The sequence below is a fragment of the Rhinolophus sinicus genome, linkage group LG12 (assembly GCF_036562045.2).
Source record: "Rhinolophus sinicus isolate RSC01 linkage group LG12, ASM3656204v1, whole genome shotgun sequence".
In the NCBI taxonomy this organism is placed as follows: domain Eukaryota; kingdom Metazoa; phylum Chordata; class Mammalia; order Chiroptera; family Rhinolophidae; genus Rhinolophus; species Rhinolophus sinicus.
Window position 1 is genome coordinate 29656564 of NC_133761.1, and position 25377 is coordinate 29681940.

The window sequence follows — 25377 nt, forward strand, 5'->3', positions numbered from 1 at the left end:
GTGAAATAAGGTGGGGTGGGCACCACGCACACAGCAGCATAAATCATTTTACAACAGGGCAGGAAAGCCCTTCAACCTCTTTGCAGAGCTCTGCTATAATTATCTTTCTCAGTAGAGCGGGATTACCATTCCTTGCCCTTCTTGGCAGTAGCAGGAATGCCAGAGGCTGGCACGCTTCAGGGCACTTTCATTTCCCACAGATAGAACTAACACCAATGAACGTGAAAATTCCTCTAGGTCACTCCTGGTTGGGATCATATCATGCCTCACTCACCCCTTGGTGAGGAAGCACTGGGCTGCATAAGACTTTTAAACAAAGCTGCAAAGAGTCCAGGACACAGCATGAATCGCCCCCTCCTTTACAGAGGAGAGCAGGAACAAATATGTTCAAATACATTCTGGCTTATAGCTACTTCCCTGAAAAATTAAGATCAATTGATTGAAACAACAACTAGGTAGCACACAGGCAATGAATGAAGCTGGGAAAATTCCTTGGATACAGTCAGAAAGTATGTTCCAACCATGTCCCTTCCCTAGGGTTTATTGGTTACTGATTAAAATGATAAACTACAAGTCAATAAATTCTCTTGCCCCAACTCTCTGACATTTGTTCTAGAATTATTTATTTTGGAATTTTTTCCATGCCCTTCCCACAAGGCTACGAGGTAGCAATTACATTCATCTGATCCCTCCGTGCATTATTGGAGAAAGGTGGTCCATACCCTGACTTTGCTGATTGGGTGTCGGAAGCATTTGTTGTCTCCAGTCTCACTGAGTGTTATGGCATAAAACTGTCCCTTGTTGAGGTAGGTCATGGGGCCTTCCCCCTGCTTCTGACGGAGAGATTTGGTGGCTTCCAGGGTGTACTGAAACGTGCCACTGTGAACAGAAAACAAACAGTGGTCAGATTCACTCATTTGGACTTTTCTGCCTTCCTGATCAATTTCACATCAATATCATTTGAATGAATATTAACCAATATTTACTCTATTTCAGAGACAAAACACAGCATATGGTAAAAAAAATAAAAAGAAAAGATGAAACCAGACCGAAGGTCACTGCTGGTACAATGTATACAACATTCCTAACAGTAGCCCATAAACCAGGTGGTTTAGAAGGGGAGAAAGTCCATGAAGCTCCTGGCCAGTTGTGCGAGGCGGTGCCAGGAGAACCTCTGTTAGGTCTCAGCTGGCAATCAGCAATGCCTGAAGCTTAAGAACTGATAGAATTTGCCACTTTTACCCTAGCAACAAACCAAGGGTGCGAACACTTTTGTTCATGTACATGTTCATTCAGGAACATTTGTTCCTGCTACACTGCAGGATGGCATACAGCAATGATCCAGTGACAAATGCTTTGTGTATTTTCTGAATCATCAGAATCTCTTCATTGTGTCTACCTTTTTTTCAGCTCTTTAATTTCATAGTCTTTAAAAGGGTGGGGGCAAAAATAACTCTCAAAGTTTGCCTCTTTATTAAAATGGCCTGCTTACAAGACTATTAACATACCTCTCTATGATAAATATTTACGCAATATTTGATTTTTTAACTTTTATAATGAGAAAAAATTTGAAGGACAAAATAATATTCCTCTTCCATGATAAAAATCTTAGGCTTAAGCTGATAAACTTAAGCAAGTGCCAGAATATGTGTCTTAGAACAGGGTGGGAAATAAATCATTCAAGACAGAATCAATTCCACTGTCATTTTGCCTGGAAGAAGCAATTTCAATATAGCCATTGAATCATAAAATTTGAGCCCTGGACAAGATATTAGGAATCGCCCAGACGGGTAGCTTGCAATTTGTCTGGGGCACAGATTGCTTCAAAAACAGGAAGGAAGCTGTGATCCTGTCCCAGAACAAAAGCACAGATGAACATAAATTGTTTCAAATATAATTTCAGGGGTTTGCATCCCCCAAGTAAACCATAACAGAGGATGAGAAACACCTTCCTCATTTCACAGCTGAGAAGAGGCTGAGAAACTTGCTCAGTCCACTGGACAATGATGGCAGCAGAGAGAGAACCCAGGGCAAGGGACTGGTAGATTGATGCTCTTCTCACTAACCTGACAGCTGATTATATAGTGAACTGATCTACAGCATGCAGATTATACATGCATTTCCACATTTTAAAAGGCGATTTGGAACTCTAGCCTTCCTGCCTCTCCACACACCCAAATGTTGACTAGGTCGATCTCGGGAGGACAACCGAGGAGCTGAGATTGGAGAAAGGCCCTGAAGGAGCAGGAGAACTTCACGTGGAAACAGAGACTAGAAGAGGCCACACACGTAAAAGCAAAGGGGCAAGAAACACAGTGAGAGACAAGGGTTAAAGTAAAGAAGAGCCAGCAAATAGAGGGTCCTGACCACCTCCATAAAGAACTCGTGTTTAATTCTCTCTGAGATGGTGAAATCGCTGGTAAGTTTTGGAAGTGGGAGAGAAGAATAAACTTCTTGCCATTCTTTCCTATCTTCAGACATGGTCACAAACCAAGGTCTTTGGACATCTGGCCCCTCTACCTAGAATGTTCTTAATTCTCTTTCCCTGGAAAACTACTGCTGCTGCTAATCCTCCAAGAGCCAGCTCTGGTGCCATTTCCTGGGAAGCTCTGCCACCCACCCTCGGCCCTACCCAGGCCTGCAGGCCCTCTCAGCTTTCTGTTTGTGTACCGCTATAGCAGGGCTCATCACTTAGCAAATGTACTGCAATTTGTCTGTCATCACATTTGTCTCCTCCAAAAGTCTAAGGGTCTTTTGCAAGGAGAGGTTGCCTTTTATCCCTAAGCCCTATCACATTGCTGATACATGGACGGCACTGGTGTGTGGGCTGCCTGGTAGTTAGAGACGTGCAAAGTGGAACAGAAGGAGAAAGGAAGTGTTGGCGGGGAGATCAGTTATAAGGCAACAGTTCAGGAGAAAATGACAAGAGTATGTTGGAAGAGACAAAACAGGTAGAACAGAACACTCAGCACTGGGCAACTGACGTGAAAGCACTACAGGAAGGCAGGCAGACCCTTACACCTCTTGAGTGGGTGACTAGGAGGGTGGTTACGTCATTTGCCACAATAGAAAATAAAAGCAGCAGACAAGATGAGAAAGAAGTGGAGAAGGAAGGGAAGAAGAGGAAAAGAAAGATAAAGAGTTCCCTTACGTACCTGTTGGGTGGAGGGACACAAGGTTGAGGTTCAGAAGAACACCTAAGAGGGGGTGTCTAGTCAACAGAAGGACAAAGACAGGGCAGAGGCCTCAGGAAACTGGTCAAGACTGGAAATCGTAATTTTTCAGAAATGATTTGTGCAAAGAAAAGAATTGAAGACAAAAGCAAATAAAATTGTTCAACAAAAGTATAAAGAGAAAAAAGGTTTAAAAGTATAACTTGGGAGTACATTTAAAGGGTCATCAGTTCATCATTTTCCAGGAGCCTCTGATAACCTACCTCGATGTCTGGTCATACATGTACTCCTCAGCCCCAACTGAAGCACTCCGAAATTTCTGCAAAATTTTAAAGTGATCGAAATTAAAACAAATAGGTGAGTCATTGTGACAAATAAAAAAAGTGATAAATGAATCCAAACTGCTTTATCCTCACTTTAGAAAAGAAAATTATACACTTTTGGTATTATGTTTTCAACTACAGTGAAAATAGTTACCATTTGTGCGTAGAACACACATGTCACCTGCACAAGAACTACACTCAACAGAAAATGCATTTGTATTTTGTACATTATTCACATGTCTGCAGGTGTTCTTAACGTGTTCGTAGGAACTGAAACTGTTTCTTCAAACATGTAAGACTCCTCTTCCATTATCTCTAACTGTTATTCCAAAGTAACAAATTCTGAGTTAATGGTACACTAATTGTAGAGAAACCACATATCCTAGCAAAAGCAGTACAGCAGAGTGGTTAGGAGCAGAGTTTCTACAGTGAGACTGTGTAGGGTCAAGTTCTAGCTCTTTTGCCCTGCTACCTGTCAAAACTGACAGAAGTGCCATATTTTCTCCATTTGTAAAATGCCTATCTATTGTGAATAGGATTAAACGTGCTAATAGAGGTAAAGTACTGGAACAGTGCCTGGGACATAGTCAGCACTATATATGTGTATTAAATTCTGTTACATAGTAATAGCTTAACCATATTCCATGGCCTTCTCTAAGATCGTCATTGTCACAACACTGCAAGTTTTGGGGGGAAACTCTAAGTCTTAGTATTACATGTGACAAAGCTTGGGTCTAGAGACGTTCATTTGTTGTATATTTAGTATATTTAGTAAAACGCCGATTGCTACATTTCAGAACTTTTTAAAAAGATGCGCAAAAGCCCTAACTCTTGATCCTAAAATGAATATAAGAGAATACTGATGAAAAAACCCTTGATTGACCGCACAACACCTGGTCCTTCCAAGGCAACCTTTTTTCAAGTGTCTCTTTCGAAAAAGCAACGTTCCCGCTTCTCATTTCTCTGCCATAAACTTCTATTCTTTGGCCAGCAGTTCAAAGGGTTCCTTCTCAGGAAAGGGTTACTCACAGTTATTTTCCAAACTTTCTTCCCAATCCTTAGCCACCAGCCACCATCTCTAGAATTCAGTACACCCTTAGATCACAGTTTATATGATCCTTATTTCTATCCAGTCTTATAAATTCCTTGGACCCAAGAAGATAGTTTGTTTGCCCTTCAAAGTTTACCCAAATGCATCCTAGGAACATTTCACAAATACTGTTGATTGGTTCAGTAATCATGACAGAGGATCAAAGATTCAGATTTATGTTTCTTTTATAATCTATCAATCAATCAGCAAAGCACTTAATAGGAATTTTTCTGGGACCTCACCATCTACTTGGTGCCAGGAGAAATACAAAAAATATGTAAGACACTGCCCTTTCCTGAGAACGACAAAAATTGGTTGAGGGGATGGATAAATTCACATGAAAAAGAACAATAACAAAAGAAACTGAAATACCGCAAGTGACTACATATGAAAGTCTTTGTTGAATCATTCATTCATTTATTCATTCACTCAGGTGTCCTCACTAGAAAAGCACAGAATGGGCATTACTGGGAAGGAAAGATCAGCAAAATTATAGTAAGATTTCATGGAGATTGTGAACTTTGCTCTGACCCTTGGAAGCTAAAGAGAACCTGGATTAATTGAAGAAATGAGAGGAAGTAATCCAGGTGAGAGAGGACAACCATGATTTAAGACAAAATGATGGGTAAAAATGTGGTACATAAAAGGGCCAAGGACATAGGCCTCACCTAATTATGAAGGGAGCACCTGAAAATCTAGCTCTTCACTGTGTAATACAGTAACCACTAGCCACATGTGCTGAAGTCAATTAGAATTAAATTAAACATTTTTATTCAGTTCCTCAGTCAAACAGCCACATTTCAAATTCTAACTTGACACATACAGCTAGTAGCTACCATATTATAGAACCTGAAAGAAAATTGCCATTGTTACAGAAAGTTCTACTGGGTAGGGCTGATCTATGAAAAAGTATTTACACTTAGTATAGTTAAGAATTAGGAAATTTTGGAGTAGGAGAGTAACATGATGAAAAAGGAGTTTAAGGGAGTGACTTAAAGATAGAGGCGATACATTTCCAAGGTCTTCTTTGAAGAAATATGCACTAACCCTTAAAAACATGGTGAAACAGTATTAATAAACATGGCCTTGAATGAATTTATTGTCCATGACATAGAGCTCTTCAGCGTGAGGACAGGCTGGCCTACTGAAACATACTGGGCTTATAAATTCTATATCTAATCCCCCAGTGGGTGATGTGAAAAGGTGTGATATACTCAGTCGTTGAGACTCTAAGAGACTGTCCACTGTAGGCTGACTGAAATAAAGAATCTTACTCCAATAACTATGATTGTATGTGAACAAAAACTGTGAAATATATATATATGATTGTATATGAACAAGAACTGTGAAAAAAATAGTTGATATGTTACAGAAACAGAATTACTGTTTTCAAGTTTAATTTTTTTCCTTAATTCTGTTACAATTTTTATAATTAAAAAAATAATAAATGTAGAGTCCACTTGGAAAATATCACGATCCTTTATGCGACCTGATCACATTGATGGGACACATGGCCCTAAATAATTTAGTATTAAATGTTAGAACCAGGGTGGCAGGTTGGCTCAGTGGGTTAGAGTGTAGTGCTCATCACACCCAGGTTGCCAGTTCGATTCCCACATGGACCAGTAAGCTGTGCCCTCCACAACTAGATTGAAAACAACCACTTGACTTGGAGCTGATGGATCCTGGAAAAACACACTGTTCCCCAATATTCCCCAATTAAAAAAAAGAAAGAAAGAATTAGAACCAAAATATTTGGGCCATCTGCTTATAGTTACCAAGTTTCCACAAGTGTTTGGAAACCTTTTAATATAATTTGTAGGATGCCAAAAGGCAGGCAGACAGCCAGCATCATCTTACTGTGATTTGATGTACATTTCTTAATCATTTGGACCAAACTACTCCATTCCTGATACCACTACACACACACACACAGAGAGAGAGAGAGAGAGAGAGAGAGAGAGAGAGAGAGAGAAATGAATCAGTCCCTAATAGCAAATGAAACTTGCTAATTCAACAAGGGTCCTAGACATTTTAAGAGTTTGTCTAAAAGAAGTACTAGATAGTAGACAAATTTTCCTTAGTGACATTACTCTGAGCTCACCTAATCTTATAACCTGTAGGCAATGCAATGGCTAAAGATCGTAAGAAAGCATTCCATTTAATTCACATCAGACTGAAATACAACATGCAATGTAAACACTGATTTCCAAGACTAGCAGAGCAGCTAAAATATCCAAATATTCCAAATTCAGTGGGAATAATCTTCACATTTAGTTTCTGGTAAGTTACTTTCTCATGCACCTCAAAATAAAACCCAAATATTATACAATAGCTTCCTTTCACAAGACTCTTTATCTACAACACGACACAACTGATAACACATCCCTCAAATAGCATGATGGTTCCGTTGACATTGGACCACATCCATGGACTCTTCTGTGACTAATGGAGTATTTCTACACCATGGGAGAAAAATATCAGTGGCAACCCTTTAGTGAAAAAGCATGCACTTCACATTCCCACGTGGAGTGATTTGCTTTTCCTAAGGAAGTACCCCTGGCTGCTTGAGGGCAAATCAAATATTCAATACCAAAGACCCTACAAATCCCTTGCTTGGTTCAAAAAAAAAAAGGTTTGCTAACTATTTTAAGGAATACAGCACAGAAAGCTATGGGCACTAACCTTAAGAACTTTTTCTTTTTTTTCTTTTCTTTTTTTTTTAACAAGGACATTGAAAGTTTGATTATAATGCTAACAGAGCCCAAGAAATACAATGTCCTCTTAACAGTCGGGAATTTATCATGTCTCCATTTCCTGATTTCATAGAATACAGCAAGTACTCAGGAAAGATTGGTGCCAGCAATGGAAGGGCTGCTGGTGTAAGTTGTCAACCCTGACTTTCTACCAACGCGTCAGAAAGCTAGTCCTTTCTGTTTCTCTTCTCCCCATCTGAAAGGTAAGAAATGCCTAATGACATAAAGGACACTCAGATTGAAAAAACAAAAAAGTGGGTGAATCACTGTTTTAAGCATGGAACCACTGAGACTAGAAGACCCCACACAGTTCCTCTGCGAGAATAGAGGCAATGGCTGTGCATACGGGTCCTGGAGGAGACAGCTCGTGACGAGTCCTAGCCCTCCCACTAACTGCAGTGATGCTCTCTGCACCTTAGTTTCCTCATTTGGGAAATGGAGACGACGATAACAGTACCTACCTCATAGGATTTTTGTAAGGATTAAACGAGTATGTGTCATTTAGAATGATGCCCAGCACATAGTATGTGACGATTAAATGTTTATTATTTTTAAATATTATTGTTTAGGGATGCAATCTCAACCTCAGATAGCTGCATTCTGTCCCAGTGGCAACTAAATGAACAGGAGGCTGCAAAAACTTGGCATGCTGCCATCAACCCTCCCTGCTCTTTAGGAAATTAGAAACCACAGGTTTGTCCCTTCTGCCATTGCATTGGTGCAGGTGGACTGAAAAAAATGGGAAGCCAAAGACAATCATCTCAAATGCAGAGGCACTGCACCTAAATGTTGAAGCAGCTGACCTGAATTTTAAAAACTGCCTTACCTATTCTGCGTCAACAATTGGAGAGATGAGCCACAATATATAGCAACTGATATTATACACCATAAATCGTGATATATGCTTACCATGGACTACTACTTGGCAATATAAAAAACAACTATTAATACAAGCAACAGCTCAGATGAATCTCAAAAACATTATGCTAAGTGAAAGAAGACAACACAGACAACTATACATTCTATCGTTCCATTTGTATGAAATTTTAGAAAAAGCAAAACTAGACTGACAGAAGGCAGATCAGTGCTTGCAAGAGCAAGGGGGAGGAGAGGGCTTCAAGTGCAAGGGGAATCAAGGGAACTTTTAGGGTGATGGGACTTTCTATTGATTCTGATGTTGGCTACACAACTGTATACAATACCTACAATTTCAAACTGTGCACTTAAAACATGTGATTTCAAAACAAAAGGCAAGAAGAGATCATTCTTTCTGTAAATTCTATGGGCACATGAGAAGAATATGTTGTCTCTATAAGGTATAAAGTATATGTATATATATGTGTATATATATATATACATATATATGTATGTGTGTGTATATATATACATATATATACGCGCACACACACACACACACACACACACACTTGATTATTGAAAATACATATTCTTTCTTGAGTATTCAGTCAGACAAGGTCACAAAGAGTAGTATTGTTTTAAAAAAGAATGGGCCAGCAACATCTTTAGCTGCCACTGGAAGGTTATAAACGAGATGAGATCAAGGTGAAAACTTTACATAGTAGGAAGTTTCCACACAAACGTCTCTTCATTCCTCATAAACATTTAATTTTAAGACTAAAACTAAAACAAAAGTATCTCTCATCTGAGTCAAAAAAAACAGAAGAAAAAAAAAACAAAGGAAATATTCCTCCACTCACCTAGACCAATGGTTTATTAAAACCTGTTTATAATGAAAGATATCAACAAACACAGTTTTAAAAATAACCCTAAACTCACAGTTGAATTCATTTACCCCACTTAAGAAGCAAACAGAGAAGAAGAAAAAAAACATAGCTGGTGGTTCTGGGTTTGGGTTCCAACTCACCTCTGTGGTCCCGTCTTTGAAGCTCTCGCTGTAAGTGCTGTCCGGGGTGCTACGCTGGTCATCCTTGAGGTAGGAGCTGTGACTGGCCATGGATGGCACGCCATACGGAGTCTGTTCAAAGATAACCACACGCTGCTCCTGACCATCTTCCCGCGGGTAGTGCACAGGCGGCGCCATGAAAACCGGGGTGAAATCTTCAGCTTTCACAACCGTGATTCCTGACACAGGGATGATGGCAGGGCTCTCGGGGATGCTTGTGCCATACTGTTCCCGTTTTGAATTCTCCAGGTGGTCTTGATTTAGGGAAAGGTTCACTGGAACGGTCTTTAGGACCTGCACTCGGTTTTCTCCTCCACTCACATTACTCTGGGCTTCACCGGTGCCGAGACAGTTTCTGTGTGTTGAAACCCACCCCGCAACATGGCAGAATTAGAAAAATCACCATTTTGCAACTCTTCATAAAATGACTGAGGCAGGCAATAATCAGTGAATGCAAATGCTGTTAGAGAAAAGACTGATGGTGAACTTGACAATGGGGTGCAATGGATCTTTGCATCACTAGAAGTAAGACAACTATGATACACATGTGTACCTCATGGTATCATGCAATCAGCCCCACCTATAAAGTGCTATTACAAAAAAATAAAAAAATAAAAGACCTTAAATCTAAGCAAGCCTTTTATATCTAACTTCCAGCTCTCAGGAAATACAAGAGCTAGAAGAAAGACTTAGACAATATCAAAAAGAAGCAATCAGACAAACCAGAATGTAACACATCTTACTGACCTGGTTTCTTCAATAAGTCAGAGGCATGAAAAAAAGAAGGGCAGAAGGCTCGTTCTAGATTTAAAAAGATTTAAAAGGCATAACAATTAAATATGACGAGTAGATCTTGTTTGGATCCTGATCTGAGCAAACCAAAGAGGCATTATGCAGCAATGAGCTTTTTGAGGCAATTGAATGTGAACTGCGAGTTAGGTGATATTAAGGAAGTATATTACTGTAGTTTAGTTAGGTGTCATCAGGAGTTTGATTATGTAATAAAATGTCCTATTTTTTTTAGAGACCCAAATCATAAGTAGTTAGAGGTAAAATGACATGATGCTAGGACCTACTCTAAATACCATCACAATAAAGAAAAAGAAAAAGAGAAAGAGAGAAAAGGTAGAGATTAAGCAGGTGTCACAAAAAGGTCACTGCTGAACCTGGAGGACGGGATGGGTGTTTGGAGGTTCACTATACTGTCCTCTTTACCTCAGTATATGTTTGAAAACTTTTAAAAGAAAACATTTTAAAATAGCTTTTTTAAAAATGAGGGAGGAAAACTAACATGGCAATTTGAAGGGGGTGGGAAGAATATTTTTCACTGTTATGTGCGCTAAACTCAAAATTTAGAAATTCTAGGAAAAATAACACAATAAAAATTTATCATTAAAATATTTTCACTAAATTAAGAAATAACATAAGCTTATTGACATCCTTAGCATTGAATTACTTTGGGGGCTTGAAGAAGTACTATAACTGAGCTTATGTAAAACAAGATCTTTCAGCTCGCAGACATCCTAGCTGGTACAAAACACAAGGACATTAATTTAGAAAATTAACTCTTGTTAGGCTAGGGTGAAATATTTTCACTTATAATAAGGAATTCTGGGAAAGAGCAGAAGCGAAGAGACTCATTAATGGAAGATTATTATTGATAGCAAAATGATTTTACTAGCGAAGCCCCTGTGGTCAATAAAATCTGGGGCCACCTCTCACTTATTTATGGATTATTCTGATGGATATAGAGAAAATATATGTTTTGCATGGAGCCCTGTCTCCAATGTCTGCTTTTCTTAAACCAGCATGTTTTTTCTAGGGTTTATCGGCATCTCTCATGGAGAGAAATATTCTAATAAAATTGGTTCTTCCAAGAATTGCGTTCTCCTGGCTCCTCTCCGTAAAGGAAGTCCATTAGCCTCTGAGGTTGCCTAACTCTCAAGCAGAACTTGGCATTTCAACTTTGATTTTTTTTCAGATAAAACTTCAAAGTGAAGCTTAAGGAAAGAATGGCTCCACATGAACAAAGCCAACAGAAAAATATCTAAACTTCTGTGAGTCTGTCACATATCTGTAGAAATCATTCTAGAAAATAATCCTTTAAAGAATAAAATCTCAAGTCTACAAACATTCTGGCTTTAAGTAATAACCTGCTTTCAGGGCCAAATCAATCAGTGAATCTGTATATAAGACACAGTGAAAATTTACAAACGATGTTTAATCTGTATCCAGTTATCTGTAGGATGCCAAACCCAGACCACCCATTTATATCTGCATTTCCTAAACCCCATTATTTAGAACATTGCATGGAATGTTAATAGATGTTCCTCAAAGAAAGGAGTGCCCGATAAAATCAGTATTAAAAGAAAACAAAAAAACATTGCGATAACAAGACCACCCTGGTGGGTCACAAACATCATGAATAAGGTAAAGGCCCCCCAAGTGTTCCTTTCACCTGTTCAATTGGAACCCAGAATTTCTGAAATTCATTTTACCTCAGGCTCTTTTGTGGAAAATTAACTATTACTTGTAGATAATGTCCTGCAAATTGGGTGTAGAAGGATTAGTCTACATTGATTAGCTACCAAAGTAATGACCCTGTTTCCAAGCTTCTGGGCTTTTTGCACAAGCAGTCTTATTGTCTTTGCCAAAATGTTCAAAGTTAACCAACTGCACTATAGTTAGAGTCCTGCTTAGTCCAAATTTCTTAATTCTTTAATTCATGCAAAAAGACCTGAATTCTAAATAAGAAACACAAGTCAAAAGACTTGGGGTATTCTTATAAACAAATAAATAAGCAAATTATAGAGTTATATACATTTATTGATTCGTTATTACTATATGACAGGGAGATAACTGACTCAGCACCATAATGTGTAACTATGCCTCTGTAGGACAGCACTGGCTTTCAAAGCTGATGCTAGAGAACTTCAGAAAGACATTCAAAACATAGATAATTTGAACAAAATAAGAATTGTGAGATACTGACTCACCTGCGATAGAATTTAAAACTGAACAAAATATTATAAAATGAGAAAAATTGCAATGCTAAGAACGGTGCATTAAATATGCATTTTTAAAATTTTTGGATCATGTCTTTGAGATTCTACTTTTCAAAGTAGCAATTTCTGTATACAGTTGTACTATCATGCTAGCACATGGCACTTTAATTTATGAATGCACTGCAGAGCTAATGACATCCTTCCAAATTACACTGAATCAGACTCAACTAGGTCATAATTAGTCTATACAAGGTGGTTTTGCCTATACCTCAGCTGGCTGTTTTAAAAGATGCTCCATTGAAATCACAAAAATAACCATGAGCGGCTGTCACTCTTTCATGGTGTTCTAAAAGATGCTTTAAGAAAACATGGCCTCTTTTGTCTATTAGAATGCAGACAGAGTACACATCTTAGATTTGTTTTTCCCTGACCCCTCTATGATTGCTGGTATAGGACTTAGCAGACAGCATATGCTTAGTTTAATAACTACTGGCTAGGTGGAAGAAAAGTTACAGGACCTGAAGAGTATCAGCCTCTTTCTCCCTGTCATCACTGCGACCAACTAGGGCCCAGGGCCCCAGGGCAGTATGGAGCATCAGAAGATCCCTGTGGAACTGCAAATCAGATGCAGACAGGCTTAATCTTCCGCTGGGGTGTACCTTGGAGGTGATACACATAGCCCAGAGCTGCTGGTTGGTGGCATGGCCCCCACTGCTAGTCATATAACAAGATCATAATGTCATAAGCAGTTCTTATCAAAGCCAGGTAAGATTCTGACATATGTGCTTAGCAGGGGATTTCATTTCTCTTGGCTTCATATTTCCAAATTTGAAAAAACAAAAACAAAAAACCTTCCATAGAAAAGCACTGGGGCATCTCCATCCCTCTGCAGGGGAAGAGATGTATTTGATTGGTGAGTTTGGAGAAGTAGCTGAGCAAGGTGATTCAGTCCCTTCGGGTTTCCTCTTTATGTCTGGATCACCTTGGCCAAAGAGTGGGGACCCTCTAGTCATCCCTGCCATGTCACAAGTGGTCTGTCCCTTCAGGGAGGCCTGAAGTCCTGCCTGGGACTACATGAGTAAGCAAGCGAATCCAAGGCAGGACTAAAATGTTACAAATTGTGGATTCAAAATCAAATTATCTAATTGGCTTCATCAGATATAAAACTGATTTTTTTTTTTTGCCTTTTTAATTTCAATCTGTCTGACTATGTCTTGTTTTCCAATTGGTTCTCATTTCAGGATTGCAGTAAAGGGGTGTTACATAATGATCTCCTGACCCTGTACCCTAACAGTTTTGGCTACTACCCAGGGCTTCCTCCCTGGGCTGAGAAAGGGCCCTGCTTCCTTCCTCTCCCCTCATCAAAAGCAACCTCAAGTGTCTCATCCACTCAAGGGCCTGGTCCCGGTTATCCAGCCATGGGATTGACAGAAAAGCTGATCCCAGCAGGGTCCTGTCGCCAACATACCACCTCTAACTATGGCCATTTTCAGCTTCCTTGGAAAAGGGTAGTGTATCAAGAGCCTACTGGAAGACCCTTTGGATGACAACCCAAAACTGCAATTTGCTCTCCCTACTAAGAGATCCAGTTTGGGTCCAGCCTCCAAAGGACAGATAGAAGAGGCTATGCTTCTTGACCCCATCTCCTCTCAACAAAAATCATAGTTTAATACTGTTGTTTTCAAAAAACATGGAACAAGAGTTATTTTGGGAGCCAGGCATAATCCTGTACATAACACTGTACCTACCTTTTGTCCTGGTCTTCTTGGCTGTCGCTTGCTTTGCTTACAGACAGCAATCTCTTGTCTCGAGGAACCTGGAAACATCAGCAACAATCAATCAAACTTACACAGATGTAACCATGACAATGTGCAGAGCTAGATACCAGCATAAGCAAAGAAACCAAAATGGAATGTTCTCCAGAAGGTGGCAGATTTGCTATAGCCATAAGATGGTTAAAGGTTAAATAGGTGGCAATAACAGTTCACCAGACAAACGGGGTGATTCTAAACAAAGAACCACAATAGTCATGATTATGCTGTGCACTGCTGACACAGCCCACTCTCCTGGCCCTGAGCGACTCCTGAGCCCTCCCCACCTTGGGAGTAGACGGGGGAGTGGAACACTATGACTGGAGGGTGAACCCAAACATCTGTGCCCTGGAGCAAACAGAAATCATCCTGGAGTTACAACAAGCATCCTGTGAAGGAACAGGGACTGACCCTCTACTGTGATGAGGGACCTCGGGTGCTGACATGAAGGGGAGCATGGCGCTGCACTGTCCAGTAAGAGAGCAGCCTCTGATATACCTGGACCACCTTTACTCACCCTCCCTCCATAGCTCAAAGACTTGCTTCCACAATTTCTCTTCCAATACACTTTTATTATTGTCTTCACAGCCACAATGCCAACACATGGCCTGAAAGACTACTGAAAAAGTACTACTTGAGAGAAGGGGGATCCCCACCAGCTGCGTTTCTGACCATCATCTAATCACCCTACTGCAGCTTGAATTTTTTGCATATCTTTGCCATGGTTTCAAACATGGCAATAATAGGTTTGGATTTGTTTGGTTGGTTATATAATTTGGGGGGTTTTGTTCTGTTTTGTTCTTCCAGCCAAATTCCCTTGTACCCAAAATGCAGTCGTCACTATTTTGACATAAAAGAACATTTATGAGAAGCATCCCTCTTCTGAATTCCCATAGCAACTCTCATGGTTTCCACTCCTCTGAATATATATACCGGCCAAGTCGCTGGACCAGGGAGGCAACGTAGCAGGGTGGCTAAGAGTCGAGACCTAGACCGGATTGTCTGGGTTCAAACCTCCAGCTCTAACTCTAACTAAACTCTGCCTCACTTCCCTCATGTATAAAACAGTCTTACTGGTAGTTTTATACCTCACAGGGTTTTTAGTAAAGTTAAATGAATAAATTTTTTAAGCATTTAGATTGTTTGATACTTTATAAATATTTGTTAAATAAAAATAAATCAATTGTAAGTCCTTCATTCATGTCAGTGTTGAGGGTCTACAATGTACCGTGTAAGCGCCAGATAGAATGAGATGAATAAAACATAGTTCCTATCATCTATTGAAGATAGAAAATTTCAGTACCCAGCACACCCCTGTTCATAACAGCATTATTTACAATAGCCAATAGGTGAAAAGAACCCAAATGTCCATGTACAGATGAACGGATAAACAAAATATAATATGTAGAGAGAGATATATAGATATAGAGACAGAGATAGAGATAGAGATTATATAGATATACAGATATAGATATAAATACAGACACATACACACACACACATTATTCAGCCTTAAAAATGAAATTTTGATCCCTGCTATAATAAGCATGAGACTTAAAGACATTGCATTAAATCCTATGTGACTTAAATCTGTCTACTTCTCTCTGGATGCCTACCTCCTGGTTCAGCCTCCAACACCTCTTCCTAGGCTGCTGCATCAACCTCCTAGTGGTCTCCCCTTCACTTAGTCCCTGCAAATCCATTCTAGATTCATTAAGATCCAGAGTGATCTTAAAAATGCAAGTCTGGTCCCATTATACTGTTACATAAAACGCTTCAATGCTTCCCATTATTCTCAGGAACATGGCCCCCAGAAAGTCTCCCACCTCAGCGTGGGTGGCCCCCATCACTGCCATGCATATGAGGACAGCCACACTGCATCTCAGACCGTGCAATGCTCCTTCTCAAAGCAGAGCCAGCACACAAAGCCGTCTCTGCCTGCAACATCTCCCACTCCCCTGCTCCACCCTACCTATGCCTTCTCCAGGCTAATTTGTGAGCATACTTCAAGTCCTATCTAAATGTCCACATCTGAAATCTGCCTATACTCTCCATATAACCATGCATCTTGTGCATGGTTATATCCCATGTGTGTGGAATGTAGCAGGCCTTCACTAAATACTTACTGAAAGAATGAATCCATCCATCAATCAAAATGGCCTACAAAAGGCAGAACCCAAGAAGTAGAATTAATGGGGATTCCAAACACTAAAACATGTTAGCAACTCCCAAACACTCATGGAAGTGAATGTTACTGTCGCCAAGATATACCCATGAGAGCCCCGAACATGCCACTTAGGATACAGTGTTGGGCACCCGGCATCAAGGGTTGTTATTAACCTTTGGGTCTGCTCCCATCCGGGCAACTCTGAACCACGTTTACCTTTGGCCTCCCAAAGCTGCTCTCCATAGAGAACCTGAGATGTCTGAATTCAGACCCCTCTCTTGAGTCTAGAACCACACTACTGTGTATCCTGGATATTCTACAAGCACATCAAACTGAATATACAAGTATTTTTCTCCCCAAAGCCTTTCTTCTATACTCCCCACCGTGGTTAATCCCGGAATCATCTTAGACATCTGGATCCTCGTTATGGGGTTCCCCTACTAACTCACACACACACACATCACACACAATCAATAGTCAGCTTTTATTCAAATAAATACTTAATGATTTCCTAAACCCAATGCTTTGTCTCTAGTGTTTATTTCAGTGGCTGACTTAGAGAGAACCTCACATGCGGACCCAGGAAACACCTCCCACCATGCTTACCGCCATTGTTTATCTGGACCATTGCTTACTGGATTTTCTACCTATAACCCACCTCACTGCTGCTGCTGTAATATGTGTAAGTCATTTCTCTAATCTACCAGGCCTATGTTCAAAATCTTTCAGTATTGGAGCAAATTATGCCAAATAGTATGGTACAAGAATTACAGTACATTTCATTTTATTCCTTACGCTTTCCTGCATTTTCATATAAACTTAAAATGAAAAGCTCTTTTGAAAAATTAAACAGCTTATGAATATGTATTAAATCATTTATTCGCTCATTCATCCAGCAAAAAGCAAGGCATGCACCTAGCCCTGGGCACCTTTTTCAGAGAACAAAGCCCAGCCCACCAGCCTGCCCTCTTGCAGAGTGATCTACCCACTCCCTGACCAATCTTTACTGCCTGTCCCCTTCAGTCACCTCCCACAGTTCAGCAGGACTGGTTACTTGGATTCCACTGAAAACAACTGGAATTCAGACCTCATGTTTTCTCATCTCCTGTTCCCTTTGCCGGAAATGCTCTCTCTTCATCGGTCTACCTGACAAACCCTCCTCTTCTTCCCAGTGGAGTAGGCACTGCTTCCTCTGGAAAACCTGTACTCTCTAGAAAAGTGTCACACTTTCCTCACGGCTCCTGGAGCATATACCTTTTACAACACTTACTACCTCTCATTGTGACTATAGGTTTGTAGGAGTGTGACCACCCTGAGGTGTTGAGTGGGGTCCCATCTGTCTTTGGCTATTCAATCCTGCCCCCCCATAATATCTATTACCATTGTTGGAAGGTCACAGCTAATTAGTGAATATCTGTGGATGGATGGATGGATGGATGGATGGATGGATGGATGGATGGCTTTACGGATGGACAAACAAACCAACAAACTGACTTCCAGCAGTACCAGGTCAACAGAATAAATGGAAAATAACTGGCCAGGAAAGAGTACTTTCACTAGAGCTGGAATCAGATAATTATGAACCACCAGCTCCACTGGGGGAAAATAAAGTGAGATAAAGTAAGTCAAACCACTTTGAAAAATAACTAACTAATGGAATCTGTCATGTTTTTCTGTCATACTCAAAATTCATCAAAAGGTCACACTTGACTTTTGAGCTGCTCTTGGTAAGTCGCTTGAACTGGATAGAAAACTGGCCTAGTATTTGAGTCCCTAAATTATGAAAGATTCTAGCAATTTGGTTATTTTTATAATAGATATCATCTAAGTAGCTTTAAACGCATATTTTAAAAATTTGAACCCATTTCAAGTGAGTTCAAAAAAAGGCATTTTTTAGTGGTGGACAGTTATAGATGAAATTGTGTGCCCCCAAAGTTCATATGTTGAAGTCCTCATCCCCAATGTGACCATATTTGCAGATAAGATCTTTAGGTGATAATTAAGGTTAAATGAAGTCATAAGGGTGGGACCCTAATTCAGCAGGATTGAGGTTCTTACAAGAGGAAAAGACATCAGGAGCGCGCACACACACACACACACACACAGAAAAGGTCATGTGAGGACACAGCAAGAAGATGGCCATCTGCAAGGCAGGAAGGAAGAGAGGTCTCATCAGAAACCAACCCTACCAGCACCCTGATCTCAGACTTCCAGCCTCCGGAACTGTGAGAAAATAAATTTCTGTTATTTAAGCCACCCAGTCTGTGGTAATCTGTTACAAACCAATACAGACAATGTAATGAAATAGATACTAGGAAGTGTACAAGACTGACCTGTGACCTTGAGTAAATCCCGTTGCCTAAACTATAAAATATTAAACACGATGGGCTTCACTGCAGTGATCCTATAGTGACAATTTTAAAATACAGGTGAAAAGACTTCGAAATGTATAAAGTATTATACCAACATATGCCTTTGCCAGATTCCAAGGACAGGAAACAGCATTTCTTGAGTGCTTTGTCATACACACTCCTCTCTAACAAAACCCACTACAGTCCCCTGAGGGGTGATGTACTCCAATCTTAGGAGTAAGGAAAAATGGTGTGTGTATGTTACAAAAAGAATCAAATAGCATTCCAAAGAGGTATAAAAAGTCTATAGAATTTAAATAATAATGTGGCAGGAATTGTTACAATAATTTGACTTCCCAAACTTTACCCTCATAAAATAGAATCTCTTCTCATTAACATTTTACTTTACCACAGAAAGAAGATCTACCCTCAAAATAAATTTGACTTTGTTATAACTTTAACACCAGCATATATAAACTCTGAACACCCAAAGGGCTAACTAAGGCTTAAAAATATGGACACAGAGTTTTTGGAAACAAGACTAATTGTTTAATATTTAAAATGTTTCAAGCAAAAATGTAGGAAAACTTACATGAAATAAAGGAAGCCATATAACTGCCTAATTCACACAGTCTTAGAAAACATTTTATTAAAATATTTTATTACCTAAATTAATAAATTAATCCCAGAAAATATTGATTCAACAGAAAGAATTATAAACTTGGCTACAAATTGAGTTTTATGTAAACTCCCTACTCTGCATCTCAAAATATTTACAGAAAGCAGTAATTTCAGCTCCTTTAAATATTAAAAATGTACAAGAGGGAAGGTAATCCAGGTACCATATTTACTAATACTTAACTATCTTCTGAGCCTATAGGAAATAAAATATATTGCTTTCATAAATTACTAATGATTTTTGTTTCGATATATGTTTATCTTTTTCATTAGTACAAAATAATTGCCATCTAATACAGATATATGGAATTATGTCTAGTGATGGAATAAAATCTATTTAAAAAATAAAACAATATATCTCTTAAAAATATATCTTAATATATTTCCTCCAAGCCTCATAAAATTATTAACTAATATATTATTTTAATATAGCTATAAATGAAGTTGTAATGACTCAAGTGATTGAATCAGGGTCACTTTAATGTGCTACTAGATTTTAAAAATTGATAAAACTATCAAGTTTTAACTATTTTTTTTAATCATAAAAGAAAATTGTTTTGTGATTTCGTCCTAAGGATGAAACCATTTCTGAACATTATATATTAACACAAAAGTCTAATAAAGCTGAACCTTCAACAAATGGCCTAGAACACAAAGCAGTCTAATTTGATAAGTTCTGTAGTTCTGTACGATCCTCAATAAATCTTGAAATTTTTCACTCCAAAACATGTAGAATTCACCCCATGTTTTTCAAATGAGCTCCTAAGTCAGAAAAGGATTAAAAATTTAAAAAAAAAAAAAAAAAATCACACACAAAGAAAAGGAGAAAGAAAGCCTACCACGAAACCATCTTTGTTTTTACAAACTCATTTTTTTAGGTGCTACCTGCCTGTTCATTGGAGGAAACTGGCCTACTAACATGAAATGTAGCTTAGCCTCTAAAACATTCTTTCATCTAGAGCCCAAGTCCCCCAACATTAAAGTCCCTCTTGCTATGCCACTATGCCAGGAGTCATGTTGGGAGTTTTAAACCTTCATCTGCCCACTGCACTCTTCTTGGTAAGCGGAAAAAGTCAGCGTAGACTGGCAAGGGTACCAGTGGAATGTCCTTCATATATTTCTCTACCACTCTAGGACAATAAAAGATGTGTTTATTTGAGTTAATAATATCCTCATTTAATACACCCTGGATGGGCTGACCTGTCAGTTACTTATACCTTGTTTTTCACCTTATACAAGGCCAACTTGGCTCGGCTTTCATTCATCTTCCCACAGAGGGAGCCCTCCTGGGTGTCTGAATGGGAAAAATGAGAAGAAGCTGGGAAAGGAATGAATAATTGTAGGGAACTCTGGCAAAAGAGTAGGCGTAGGATTAGTGGTGGTGGGAGATCTTTGGAAAGCATGAAAACTAGTTTAGAGGAGAGAGAAGGAATAATACAACTTGCAACAGTAGAGACTGCGAGAAGGAAACAGGAAGTAGGAAGCAGGAAGGAAATAGGAAACCAAGACTGGAGCTTACTAAAAGAAAAATTATTCCTCTTGGGTGATTTTCTCATGATGGAAGAAGAGGGGGATGTGGGGATTAGTTCATATTCTAAAATAAAGAGTTCTCTGTGCCCAACCAGCAAAATAAACACTGCCATTCTCACTTTTATACCAATTCCCAGCATAAGCCAATGGTGTTTATAATCAAAGCAAGCAATAAATCTCCTCATTTAGGAAATACTTGTTGATTTTTCACACTTCACAGGTTCTAAGGGAGCAGGTCATACCAAGTATAATCCTTTATAATTGAGACGGACCATTGTTTGTTGCTTGATTTCCTGAAATACTACTATTCTGATGGCACTGTATATGGTTGGTATTTTTGTAATATAAGTGAAGTACATTCATTTTATTTTAAAGGTTTTTCAAAATATTTAGTACTCATCAAAACAAATGGAGACAGTTAGGGTTGTAACAAAATTAGGTTTTGGAATTGCTGCAAAAGTCTACCTCAAAAGCATTCATTGGAATATTCCTTATAAAACTGAAATGTCTGGAAACCCTGAATGTTTCTTATGAAACGGAAATCTAAAAGCAACCTAACTGCCGAACAACTGAGCAATGACTAAACTATAGCACAGCTACACAATATAATATTCTTCATTCACCAAAAGTAATAGTCGTAAAGCAAAAATGGCAGCAAGAAAGTATTTGCAGTATGACATGAAGTAGGAATTATATGTAGATAACACGTGCGCGTGTGAACGGAGTGAGCGACGCCCTCTGGGTAGGTGGTGAAGTTGTGCTTCATCAGTGGGAGAGCAGGGAGGCAATTAGGACAGGAAGAGGCTGAATTCCACAGGGAGAGTGGAAATACTATTCATTCTCTGGCCTGGGATAAAGAATCTATCCCTTCTTCCAACCATCAAGGGGGGGCCTGGGGGCAGGAGGAGGAGGGAAGAGGGCTGCAGATGTACCTTGTAGTAGTCGTACAGCAGGCCAAGGGCAGCCGCGCTGTCCTCGTCACCATTGATGCTCATCATTGCCTTGGTGGCTGCCGTCAGGGGATTCTCCAAGTACGACTTCCAGGCTTCATCCTCACTGGTGTAGGCTCTTCGGGTATTGAATGGAGGGTCACTGGGCATGGGCACTAGGGCCACCAGTCGTTTATTACTGTGAAAGCAAGAGATATGTGAGGTTCCTTATCAGAGAAATGTTCCTAATCCCACTAATACACACATGATATGGTGAATTTGTACTTCCCCAGAATAGAGGACAAGGGAAGATTAAAACTAAAGTGCCTGCCACACTGCACTGATAAAGCCACTGATTTATTTTCTCACTCTCTATGCGAAGGAACAATGACCTTTTAAAGGTTGTATAAGAAGTGTAAGTTGGTCCCATTCACACTTGGTTTTCCATATCCAATCATTCTAGGAGCCAAGTCATTTTATTTGATTATTCTTCATTAATGAGTACTAGAATTAAACCCCGTGGGGAAGTAGGTTTCATTTAACTCTGAGTTCTAATGATAAATATGTGCAACATATTAAATATAATCATACATGAATGATTATTAAAAATTATCTTATCAAGTTTATTCTACATTCGAAATGACTAGTGAATTATAGGCCAATCCAAAAGTCTCTTAATTAAAAAAGGCAATATAAGCTACTTTGCAAACAAGACACATTGCCGATATGCTGCATAATAAGGGTACGAAACAACAGAGATGAGACAGACTCTACATATGAATCCATGTTGCCACAGGATCCTACTACATATATGTAAATGACACAGAAGCTACCAGTTATAAAAATCATCATGGAGAGTGAGGAACGTGTCTGGGAATTTTTAGTAGACGTTTCAGTAGAGTATTGACAGAAAGGGGCTAGAGTAATCATTTATCAATCCTAAACAAGCCAAACTTGGGTAAATCTGCAATTTCTTAAGGAGGATGTGATGATTCAAATATCCTAAGACCATGACAGTTCTCAGCAGCTGCCCAGTCAGGACCCCAGCAGTCAAGTCAAAGAGCCTAGAGATGGAGAGGCTTTGGCACTCATCTCCTGGCACTCTTTCACCTGTTCGTTGAAATGGAAACAAGATGGAACAATGAGACACTGCATTTCAGTAACACCTTTGTCCACTCATAGTAACATGACATGGACAAGTGACAGGACTGGTGAAGGCAACACCTACGTTAATCAATGGAAATTCAGCCACCAAGGGCCTTCAATGGTAATTCCATTCTACGAGAGGTCCCTTTTTGTTGACATTCCTACAGGACTTTCCAATGGTAGACAGTCTCACAGCTCACTTTGTGATGTCTCCATAATTGAGAGTTCATTATGTGCCAGCATGGTGCCAAGCATTGGCATAAGGTCAGAAAAATGACGCTGACATTGGTAAGATATATCTGGGGTTGGGGGCAAGAAATTCACACTTAGCAGGTTGGAATTCTAGGCTAGACGGTCTCCAGGCCCCTGATTTAAACTCTTTGTGCCAGTGGTGTGGTAGAACTGATTAGGAAGAAAGAGAGAATATTAACCCAATTGCAAATGAATTGGATTAAAAGGGTATAATCAAGTTTCTGGAAGTAAATGAGAAATACCCTGGTGAAGGGATTTACTAACCATTCAGCAGTGTGGTGACACTTAAGTGATGGGACACTGAGATTCAGCTTTTTTGTGTATCTTGACTTGAGTAAGAATAGTAACACCCTCCCTACTTACCTCACAATGTGATTGTGAGAATCAAATAAAATAATGGATAAAATAGAGTTCTATAAACCACACATGCTATACAAATAACAGGTATTATTATCACTGCACTGTTCTATGTTCCTGTAAAGGTTGTGGATATACCAGTTTCGGGTAAAGTTGATTATAATTTAACAGTGCTAAAGACAATTATCAATTAAAGGGAAAATGAAGTTTTTCATTTAGCAATATTCCATAAGTATTTGAGAGCCCAATAGGTACCAGACACATGCTAATTGTAGAGGATACAGGTATTGTCCCATAGCCCACGTAGCTTGCTCGCCAGTGGGGCAGAGATAGGCCAAAGAGCAATGAATGTGAGAAAGGGAAATGGATGGTGTCCTGAGGGTACATGAGAGGGGACTACCCGAATCAGAGGATCAAGAAGGAACCAGTTTCTACAAACACTTGAAGGAAGGTAGGAATGTGCTGTGCTGCTCAATGTTGAAATGGGCAGATGTGGGAAATATTTTTTAAGGTGGAGAATATTTCGGTAATGCAGAATAACAATTTTCTGACAAAAAGAGTACATTCGTATTCATTTTGGAGAGACATCTAGAAAAATTTACATACTTTGGTCTAACAGTAACATAGCATTTTCATGTGGTAAAAATTTCTAAGCATATAGGATAAGGTTGGATTTGGAGACAGAAATGTTGGTGGACTCCTAAAAGTCTACAAGTGGAAGAGTAAGGCCTCTGGAGACAACCAAGAAGGCAGAGGGGGTGGGCCTATGCTATGGCAGGGCCACCACCTGCCCTGCCACAGCGGTTTATTTGGGGCCACCCTGGATGCCTGGTCTACAGCCTTCACTTAAAGGGTTAGATAGAAGATTCTAAACCCTAATCATTGCCCACGAGTGTTCAGGCACCATGTACACTTCCTAAACACACTCAGTCTTACAGGAAGGAATGAAAAGCTTCATATGGTTTGCAGTGACCTTATCATTGAAAAAGATGAGGATTTTATTCTCTTTCATGCCTAAGAGAAGCACATACTGCTGGGGGCAGGAGGGTGTTAATTACAACACTGGCTACTTTCCAGAAGTTTAGCAGGAAGCGCCAGGCTAAAGGCTAAGAGCCAACTCTTGATTTACACTACGAAGTGTCCTGATTCACTGGAGAGATGTTTCCTTGAATCTTCCTTCTTCAAGTCCCTACTCCCTCCTGCTGAGCTTCCTGAATTGCTGATTTCATCTGTTCCCAGCACAAGTGTTCTCTCATAAATTTAGATTCATCAGCCCTTCCCTTACGATGAAATGGCTGATGAATCCTTACATGATCGATGGAAAGAAATATTCTAGAAAAGCACAACTTTACTTATCGTTTAACATTGTTGATGGCCATAGGAGCCTCTTATGCTCTTCCCTGTAACTTTGCAATGACTTTGGATTTTTTCTTCACAGATTATAATCTCTTTGGTACAAAGTACTGTTCAATAAAGCTTGGTTTTATAAAACCAGAACAGTCTCTTTGGTCCACTAAGCAAAATGTAGACTTGGGAAAAAAAAAAAAAAAAGGAAACTTTTACAGAACAGCTTTTACCAAAGTTTGGAACACTTTCTGAAGTTGATTTCATCATGGTTCTTTTGTACTGGTGATTCCAATTCTGCTCTGGTTGACTTTTAAAAATATCTTTCGTGTAGCTTTAGGTATGTTATTCTGGGTAGCCTCGAACATGGAACCAAACAACTATAAACCAGATTCCTGGTCCTTTTTTGGAAAAAAGTCTAGATTAGCACCCAAGAATTCACAGCAAGGCTAAGGCTGGGTTAGATCACACAGATAATTTTTTTTCCTCATTTGTTTTCTTTAATCCACTACTTCATTTTGTGGGTGTTGGGAGAACAGTT

The 25377-nt window shown here is 39.4% G+C and overlaps 1 protein-coding gene across 4 annotated transcripts in view; it reads right to left on the reverse strand.

Moving 5' to 3' along the window:
• Nucleotides 1–25377, reverse strand: part of GRHL2 (grainyhead like transcription factor 2) — a 151293-nt gene that overhangs the window by 87234 nt on the left and 38682 nt on the right. For all 4 annotated transcript variants that reach the window (XM_019754156.2, XM_019754155.2, XM_019754154.2 and 1 more), the window contains exons 2-6: nucleotides 21741–21936; nucleotides 14020–14087; nucleotides 9228–9621; nucleotides 3437–3492; nucleotides 723–879 (exon numbers count right to left, since the gene is read on the reverse strand). In XM_019754156.2, coding sequence (XP_019609715.2) covers nucleotides 723–879; nucleotides 3437–3492; nucleotides 9228–9621; nucleotides 14020–14087; nucleotides 21741–21908 — 843 coding nt within the window. In that variant the 5' untranslated portion in view covers nucleotides 21909–21936. The remainder of the gene's footprint in view (nucleotides 1–722; nucleotides 880–3436; nucleotides 3493–9227; nucleotides 9622–14019; nucleotides 14088–21740; nucleotides 21937–25377) is intronic.